Raw genomic sequence first — 9,593 nt, 5'->3', positions numbered from 1 at the left:
AATCCCTGGTATCCACCCCCCCTGCCCAAAAAAGGATATGATTTAATGATACTATGGTCCAAAATAAGAAACAAAATTAAACGCTAAATACAAATTTAATACCTACATATATAATCAGGTAGTCAATAAACATTTTTCAAGCTGAGTGTGCAGGACACTTGAAGATTACCTCAATAAAAAAATAAAGATTACCTCAATAAAAGGTATAAAAAGAAGCTGGGCATGGAGGCAAATGCCTATAATCTCAGTGGTTCAGGAGGCTGAGGCAGGAGGACCCCAAGTTCAAACCCAGTCTCAGCAACTTAGTGAGGCCCTGAGTAACTCAGTAAGAACCTGTCTCAAAAAATAAAAAGGGATGGGGATGTGGCTCAGTGGTAAAGCATCTCTGGGTTCAATTCCTGGTACTTCTCTTACCCCCGCAAAAAAAAGTTATCAAAAGAATTACACTTTGAATTCTTCTAATTAAATAATAAACATGGTTTTATTTGTACAATAACTTTTAAAATGTGAATATTCTGTGATTCAGCCACAGTCTTTACTTCCAGGTAACTTCTTCATTGGGCCTCAATTCCCTGTATTGGAAGAAATAAGGAAGGAAAGGAAATACTGTAAACAAAATTTTCATGAGCAGATCAGAATATTTTACATTTTACTAAACTGAACCATTTTAAAAATTTTACATTAGATTCATCATATTCATTCTATTCTTTCATGATTTTAAATTTGTAGCATTTTTCTGGAGTAAAAAATTATAATTTCTTTAAAGCTGTAATTTGTATCACAGCTTTTGTCTTCCTAATCAGTTCATTTCATGTTTACTCAATGCTTTCTGGATTATTTTTATCTTTTTTAAAATCCCTGACTTGTGACCCACCTTTCCATAATGACTGTGGATGCAACTCAACCCTCTTGCCCATTAAGCTCCTTCTAATTCAGACAGATGTATACTCACTGGAAAATAGACAGTTTTGCTAACCATACCCCTCCACTGCCAGAGGAGCCATTTCTAAACAAAGGGAATCAGGCAGCTGCCAACTGTAATCATTCAACCACCATATCTGAAGTTCTCAGGTAGTGTTGCTGAAAATAGCACTACCCCACTCTTACCGTGTGTGTGTGTGTGTATGTATGTATATATATATATATATTTTTTTTTTTTTTTTTTGTACTGAGGATTGAAAAGGGTCACTTGACCACTGAGCCACATCCCCACCCTATTTTGTATTTTATTTAGAGACAGGGTCTCATTGAATTGCTTAGCGCCTTGCTTTTGATGAGGCTGGCTTTGAACTTGTAATCCTCCTGTCTCAGCCTCCCAAGCCACTGGGATTACAGGCGTGTGCCAACACTCTTCGATCTACTCTTACTATATTTATTTCGGCTATAGCATGTCTTAAGTAACATAGTATACAATAATATATGTGAAAGCTGCATACAGGTAGGCTCCGATCAGTTAGTTTAAAATTTTGTTTCTGCACTGGGGATGTATCTCAGTGGTAGCGGTGCTTGCCTACGTGCACAAAGCCCTGGGTTTAACCCCCAGCTCTTCAAAAAACCAAACCAAACCAAACCCACCTGTGTTTCTATACTAAAAGGCCAGCCTCAGCAAAAGCAAGGCGCTAAGCAATTCAATAAGACCCTGTCTCTAAATAAAATACAAAATAGGGCTGGGGATGTGGCTCAGTGGTCAAGTGCCCCTTAGTTCAATACACACACACACACACACACACACACACACAAACACACACACACACACACACACATATATATGGTAAGAGAGGGGTAGTGTTATTTTCAGCAACACTACCTGAGAACTTCAGACATGGTGGTTGAATGATTGCAGTTGAATTTTAAAAATGTGACAAAGATTTGAAATAGGCTGTTCATAAACTAGAGACTGCCTACATTCTAGAGTTAATCACACAATTTTATCCAAGAATTAAATAACAAGCAAGACTAGAACACAGTATCTCCTGCATATAATTACCCAGGGAAGAAAAATGACCCCTTTTGTTTATCTTTGACACATTTCATATTAAGAATATTCCCCAAAGTGGGTCAATAGCTGGTTTAAAACAATGCGCGAACTGACCTTCTATACAACATACTCTTGTTGCGGAAGGTAGACAGTTTTTCATCATTCTTTCTGTCTAGATAACATCCAACAACAAATCCCATAGGGACGAGTACATGAACCCAGTGGTCCCGCACAATCTGAAGTAAGTTCACCATGACTGCTAAAAAGAAAAATATATTAATAGAGGCATAAAATTGCCTTTGAAATGTCTTTTAAATTGCATATGAAAGAGGAAGATAGCTGTGGATGTTGAGATAGGTATTGAAAGTATAACAGGTATGAAAATGTAAAAAATAGTTTTAAATAATAGTTTTAAAACTATTTTTAATTTAAAAGCCTTTGTATATTTACTTGTCATCAGAATATAGTAATTAAAATCAACTTGATGAAGATTGGAAAAAATGATCAGTATAAAAATTACACTACACTGAAGTCTATTTATTAAATTTTATTTCTCTCTTCATCAGTGAATTGTTATAACAAATGGAGAGAAAAAATTCTACCCATAGAAGCTGATTATTTGTATCCTCCTAATATTAATTCAGAAGTTTTTTTATATTTATTTTTTGTAGTTGGACACAATATCTTTATTTTATTTATTTTTATGTGGTGCTGATGATAGAACCCAGGGCCTAGCACATGCTAGGCAAGTGCTCTACCGCTGAGCCACAACTCCAGGCCCTAATTCAGAAGTTTTATACATGTAAAATTGCTTTAGAATTTCTTATAATGCAAACACAATTTTAATAATGCTATCTTGCCAGAAGTGGAATAGTTTATATTGTTATAATTACTGAAAATTAATCCTATGAGAAATTTTTTTAAAAAATTACAATGTCACAAATTTGAAAGCTCAATTAAAAGACTACAAAATGTAAAAGAAGGGCCTGGGGTTGTGGCTCAGCAGTAGAGCACTTGCCTGGCATTTGTGAGGCACGGGGTTTGATTCTCAGCACCATAAATAAATAAATAAGATCTATCAACTATTAAAAAGAATGTAAAAGGAGACAGGAACACACATTTATGGGATGACTACTAGGTAGTAGAGCTACTATTTATTTTCTATGTTTAAGGTTTAATAACTATTATTTTTCTCATTTTACAGATAAGAAAATAGCTCAAATAAAATAACTATTAAGCCCAGGGCTGGAATTCAAATTCAGGTTTATTCCAAAGCTCTGCCTCCTCTAACATCCCCTCCCTGAATTCATTTATTTATTTATTTTGGTACCAGGGATTGAGCGCAGGTGTGCTTCACCACCGAGCCACATCCCCAGCCCTTTTTTATATTTTATTAGAGACAGGGTCTCTCAGGAGCTGCTTAAGGTCTCCATAAATTGCTGGGGTGGCTTTGAACTCCGGATCCTCCTGCCTCAGCCTCTTGAACGGTGGGGATTACAGGCAGGCACCACCATGCCTGGCACCCTGAACTGGTATTTATGATACTTAAGAGCTCTTAAGATCTAAGTGCTTTTGAAAGAGGAGGAGGAATAGAACCATAGTCACCAGGTGAAAAAATAACACATGCATTAATGAAAACATAACTGAATTGCCAATTTTCTTTAAAAATTTGTGCAAACAGATGAAATAAAAGTACATCCACATGCACATGAATAAATCACACAACAGCAAAGACGTGACAACACCCTAGTAGAGAGGGCAGTACATTACTGTAAATAATAGTAATTAGTTCAATATGTGCTAGGCTTAATGCAGACTCAATTCCTACCTCTCCTTCTGACATTGATCTGCATATTTACATAATTCTATTTCTTTATTTCTCACACTTTACTTTTTTTCTTTTTTGGTGGTACTGGGGGTTGAACCCAGAGCCTTAGTGCAAACAGGCCCTCTACCAACTGAGCTATATCCCCAACCCTATTTCTCACGTTTTAAACACCCATTATCCAAAGTCACTGGATGTGGTCATGGCAATGAAGTTTAAAATCTGCACAGTTACTATATATACTGTACTTCATAAGTAACAAGTAATGCTACCCACAGCAGGTTCCAGTCTAAAGACTACTGAGGTAGAAAATTTTGATGGAGGGCTGAAGTTGTAGCTCAGTGGTAGAGCACTTGCCTACTACCTGAGGCACTGGGTTCAACCCTCAGCACCACATAAAAATCAAATAAAGGTATTATGTTCATCTAGAACTAAAAAACATTATTAAAAAAAGAAAACGATGCAAGTACACAATGAGATATTTACATTCATGATTACAATTCAGTTATCAATTAAGGTTTAGTCTACTGTCTACAGCTGGAGTTCTCAACCTTGAGTGCACATCAGAATCATCTGGGGAGCCATTTTCAGAACAGGGACTCCCTGGCTTCACCTCCAGGGCAAGGCTGGAGAGATAAGTAGTTGAAAGAAGTCCTTAGTTGATTTTGATGCAAATAACTTCTTGGAGGAAGGTAGGGGCAAGCAATTTTATTTATTTCTTAGCACCATGTTTTTATTAAATAACATTTCTTACATTTAGATCTTAAAGTATTTTTTGTGATACCAATCAAGTGCCAAGTTAACTGTTTACTTGCTTTATAAACTTGAGCCAGTAAAGTATGGAAATAATAATGAGGACCTTAAATAAGATAATTTTTTTTTTCTCCTTTTTTGGTACCGGGGATTGAACTCAGAGGCAATCAGTTGACCACTGAGCCATATCCCCAGCCCTTTTCTGTATTCTATTTAGAGCCAGGGTCTGAGTTGCTTAGTGCCTCGCTTTTCTTGAGGCTGGCTTTGAACTTGTGATCCTCTTGTCTCAGCCTCCTGAGGCACTGGGATTACAGGCATGTGCCATGCCCAGTTGTAACTTTATTTAAAAAAATTTTGTTTTAGTTGTAGATGAACATAATACCTTTATTTTTATGTGGTGCTAAGGATTGAACCCAGTGCGTCACACATGCTAGTCTAGTGCTCTACCACTGAGCTACAACCCCAGCCCTATCTGTAACTTTAAAAGTACTAAACTGCAAAACACTAGACAATTTGTCTCTGTGTTCATGCATGTTCAGCAAATTCAGTGGTCACCTATTCTTCTACCCGTCCTTATTAGACTCCTTAAATTTTCTTAAAGAGGTGTCAAATCTACCCTATCACAGCTATTAGTTATCATTTTGTATTTAACCAACAAGTACTTGCTGATTTTTAGCTCCAGTCATATAAGCTCATGGCCACCTGCAGGGTATAAGCATTACTGCTAGCATTCTCTTAACAAGGGCCAGAAGCTAAGGTTTGGTTTGGTCTGCCTCTACCCTGACCTGAGCATGAGATGAGACAGGTCTCTGTGGCTCTTAGCTGGATACAGCTCTCCAGACTCCAGAACCAAGACAGTGGGATTGATGGATTTCCAGAGTTGAATTCAACAACCACAAAGGAACATCCTTAAGAGGTAAATGACAAATCTTTAGTGCTAAGGCACTTCATGTTACAATTGTACAACCTATATTCAATGGACATTGGGAGTAGTTCACTGTACATCATTTGTCCTGCATGTTTTCCAGCAAATGGATGACTAGGAAGGATAAAGATTTATGGATACAAGAAGGGAGCTAAAGGATTGGGGAAGTAGTTCGGTGGTGGAGCACTTGCCTAACATACAAGAGGCCCTAGGTTACGTCCTCAGCACAAGAAAAAAAGTAAGCTAGAATGATTTCCCCTGAGATGGGTAGGAGGGAGACAGTAGATGGGTAACTGGGTTCTTTGAGAGCTTTGTTTGACAGGCAAAGTGCAGTAAGGACTAGGACATGATTCACTGAGACAAGCCTAGGTTTTTCAGGAAGAAAATGGACCAACTGCTTTAGGGACACATCCCCGTGGTGCCCATAGGAGTACTATATGTATTACCAGTGTCTCTTTTTTTGTGTAATGCTGGGGATTGAACCAAGGGCCTTGTGCATATAAGGCAAGCACTCTACCAACTGAGCTATATCCCCCAGCCCACCAGTGTTCTCTTATATGAGGACCCATAAAAAAGTTTTGCTTTTACTTCAAAACCAAGAGTAGCTATGGTATTCTTGAAAAATGAATTGGGTTTTACCTTGTGGATTTAAATAGTCATGTATCTTTTTCTTTCTTTATTGGGAGAGGTTGAGGGATTCCTAGGGAATGAACCAGACCTTGTGTAAGCATGGGCTCTACCTCTGGGCTAGGCTTCCAGCCCCTGTCATGTATCTTTGCCCAAGAAGATGATCCAAATTTTTTGGACCACCCTAGCAAGAGCTGAATCTTAGAGCACTGACAGGTATAACTTTTACTCCTTTTTGTAACGACCAAACTCACATAATCTTCACAATAGTACTGCACAGGTATTCAATAATATAACGTTTCCAATGTAGTTGGCACATATTTTTCAGATAAGGAAATCTAGGGCCAATCTTGGTGAAGCAACTTGCCTAAGGTCATATGTGCAAATAGGGGTAGAGGTGGGATTAGTACAGAACCCAGGCAATCTGAGAGGTAAACATATGTTAACCTCAATTTATCTTTCCTAATATTAATTTTTCTTCAACCCAGTTTTCTCCTCAACTTCTAAAAAGAAAACTGGTGTGTATCTTTTTTAGAGTCGTTCCAAATTCACGTTAGAAACGTGGGTAATTAGACACTTAAAAGATTAGCATTCTATTATTTTATTGGTTCCCACAGCACTTTATACAAGTATTGATTAACCTATGCAAAACGGAGTAGATGCAAGGAGTTACAGAACTCCTGGAGGTCGACCATTTGTGTATGATATACATACCCGGGAAACCAAGCACAATTCATCACGCATTTAAAAAGTAAACAGGTAAGTGCAAATTTTGTGGAATGGTCAGCTCAAGAAGGTTTGATGTTTAGAAGGGAATGAGATTAGGGAGGAAGTGGATCGCTGCGACTTGGACAAACGTGAGGTGCTCCAGGACCAGCAGCCCTTCCTTGCTTCTGGCTGGGCATGGGATCCAGGCTGGTCTCCTCTGCAGTCCAGCCTGGGGGCGGCCATCGGTCATCTCTAAAGACGTTTCCCAGCTATGACAGCCTCAAGAAAAAACTGGCTGGTGGGAAACGTGAACCCAGTCGTCCACCCAAAGACAGCCCTATTTGTTCCCCTTTCCTCTCCCTCTCCTTGGCTCGGCAGTCCGGAGGCCCTGGCCACCCCTCCACATGCACACACCGGCGAGGGCTTTCCCAGAACCCGCCCAGCCTGCACAACCCGACCGGCGGCGCCGCGGCCGCCCGGGGTCCCCAGACCCACCTGCGGCCCTGGAGCCAATAAACGACACCAAAGATCAAGGACAGAAGCAGCGAGCACCGCCACCGGCGCGGACGGAAGCGGCGACCTCGGGACGTGCCACTTGCCGTGCCCGCACGGAGGAGAGGGGGTGGCGGCGGCAAAGCCTGCCTTTTCTTTCTGCTAATGTTTCACTTTTCCCCTCCTTTAAGCTTTTAAACATTACCAATACTTTCTTAATCAAAGTTCTGCCCAAGGCGAGGAGATGCGTGGGCATTGTCGCCGTCGCCGTCCCACGCCTTGGTCCCCCCACCCCCACCCCGCAGATGGTATCGTCCCGGCTCTTCCCCGCCAGGGCCCCTAGCGGCGGGGGCAAGATGGCGGCCGCCACGGAGGGTCTCCTGCCGGCCGGTCGTCACGGTTACTGCTGACCCAGCATCAGCTTTCCTCCTTCCAGAACCTGGCTTCGAGCAGGGGTTGGGAAGGGCAGTGGACGGCGTTGGGGGAGGCCCGCGAGGCAAGTGGGAGCGGGAGGACGGAGTGAGCCATTGCATGGGGGGAGGGGGCGTCCTCGGCCTTAGGCAGAGCCCGGCTCCGACTCCCACCCGGTCTCTCCCGAGGACGTGCTCCGCGGTGCCGGCTGCCACTGCCCTGGTGGCCCCCAGCAGAAGTGGAGGGACAGACAAGTGACTTTTCCGTGGGTCGAAGACTCCGCGGTCGTTTGCGGCCGTGCGTGCGGTTCACTCCCTCTTTTCCGCGGTCCCCGCTGCGCGCTCGGTCTCCTGGCGCTGGACGAGTTAATCCCACGCCGGCTTTGGCTCCTTCTCCTCGTGGCCGCCGCGCCCTCGGCCTCCCCACCGGGGGTCTTGCCGTCTTCTCGGGCTCAGAGACCTCGAGGCTACTAAGACCTTTCAGATGTTTGTACCGTGCTTAATTAGAATTGTCTCGGCCCTCTGCAGCCTCCCACCATGGTCCTCGAGCGCTTCCACTACCTGCACTTTGCCAAGACCTCATTCTTTCTTACCTTTGTACTCTTTAACGTGCTGTTCAGAAAACAGTTCAGGCTAGCTTAGTCCCTGGCAAATCTGGCCTCCTGTGATCAGGCGGACCTGAGCCATCATTTATTGCGCATCCCCGAATTTTTTATTTTACAACCAACTCCCTTGACCCTATCATGAAGGGCTGCTTTCCTTGAATGACTAGGAAGAGATGCCACCCCAGCCTCACGCAGTGAGTTCCGAGGCTAACCCAGACCCCTTCCTTTTTCCTTGGATTTTGCCTACTTCTCGGTTGTCATCAATTTGCATGATCATTATGGAGAGAGGGAGTAACTGATATATATATATAAATATATATATATATATATATTTATATATATATATATATATTTATATATATATATAAATTATTTATTTATATTATATTTATTTTTATATTTATATTATTTATTTATATTTATATTTGAGTTGAGGTAGTGTTGGTCAAAATCAGTGCCCTGGAGGAATTTACGATAAGGTAATGATTCACTCCGGTCAGCGGACTGTGCTGTGAGCACACTGTGCTTGGTAGTGGAGATAAAAAGATACCACTTTACCTTTCTTCTGTACATTTGACAGCTAACAAATATTCTTCGTGCCTTCTTTCTGCTTAGTAAAAAATAACCAACTTTATCTGGGGACCATGAAGAAGGTTTATAAAAGTAAATGTTTGAGCTGGGCCATGAAGAATCAAAAGGAATTTGCTAAACTCAGGAGGACACAATCACTCCTGAATCTAAAACAGAACTGAAAACTTAAGTCTGGGCATAGTTAGGGAGAGTGGGAAAATAAATGGTGCTTGAGCAGGCAGTGCAGGGTGGGGTTGATGAAGCAAGACGTAGGTTGAAAGCAGCTTGTAAATGATCCTGATTTCTAGCCAAGGGGTTCAGGTTTTATCCAGTAGTTAGCAGGAAGCCAGTAGATCCTTAGAGCAAGAGGTGGGCAGGGGGATATTTGTTTCTTAAAATGGGCTCATTGAAAACTGTGTGGAAGATCCACTTGGAACAGGAAAACTAGATGAGAGGAAATTTCAGTCATTCAGATAAGACACTGAGTGTCTCTACTGAGTCAGGACAGTAAAGGATGTCAGACTAAGTAAATGCCAATTAGGATTTAACTCCTGGCCACTAATTAGCTGATAAGACCCTAGTTTTCAGTCTGGGAGACTATATGGTCAGCAGTAATATTAAAGTCCAGTGTGAGACATGTACATAAAAACAGGGTGGTGTCAGCCTGGTCTGCAGGAGTGGCAAAACACAGTGCTCCACA

The 9,593-nt window shown here is 41.6% G+C and overlaps 2 protein-coding genes across 4 annotated transcripts in view; one reads left to right on the top strand and one right to left on the bottom strand.

The window, feature by feature from the left end:
- Positions 1–462: 462 nt before the first annotated feature.
- Ndufb1 (NADH:ubiquinone oxidoreductase subunit B1) lies at positions 463–7,419 on the bottom strand. 3 transcript variants are annotated; one of them, XM_027931608.2, is made up of 3 exons: positions 7,312–7,419; positions 2,093–2,237; positions 463–572 (listed from the first exon to the last, which is right to left on the bottom strand). In XM_027931608.2, exons 2-3 carry the CDS (start codon positions 2,230–2,232, stop codon positions 536–538), a joined length of 177 nt encoding a protein of 58 aa, XP_027787409.1. In that variant the 5' UTR covers positions 2,233–2,237; positions 7,312–7,419; the 3' UTR covers positions 463–535. The 3 variants fall into 3 exon arrangements, with proteins under 3 accessions (XP_027787409.1, XP_027787410.1, XP_027787411.1); XM_027931609.2 differs by having other exon boundaries at positions 2,093–2,234; positions 7,312–7,415; XM_027931610.2 differs by lacking the exon at positions 7,312–7,419 and adding an exon at positions 6,121–6,181.
- Positions 7,420–7,652: 233 nt separating this feature from the next.
- Cpsf2 (cleavage and polyadenylation specific factor 2) overlaps positions 7,653–9,593 on the top strand; it is a 31,860-nt gene continuing 29,919 nt past the window's right edge. Inside the window, exon 1 of the mRNA XM_027931713.2 lies at positions 7,653–7,804. The gene's annotated coding sequence lies outside the window, so the exon portion shown is untranslated. The remainder of the gene's footprint in view (positions 7,805–9,593) is intronic.

Source organism: Marmota flaviventris, chromosome 2 (assembly GCF_047511675.1).
Source record: "Marmota flaviventris isolate mMarFla1 chromosome 2, mMarFla1.hap1, whole genome shotgun sequence".
NCBI classification, from domain to species: domain Eukaryota; kingdom Metazoa; phylum Chordata; class Mammalia; order Rodentia; family Sciuridae; genus Marmota; species Marmota flaviventris.
Note: the sequence above shows the minus strand (reverse complement) of the source record. Positions and strands in the feature narration are given on the sequence as shown.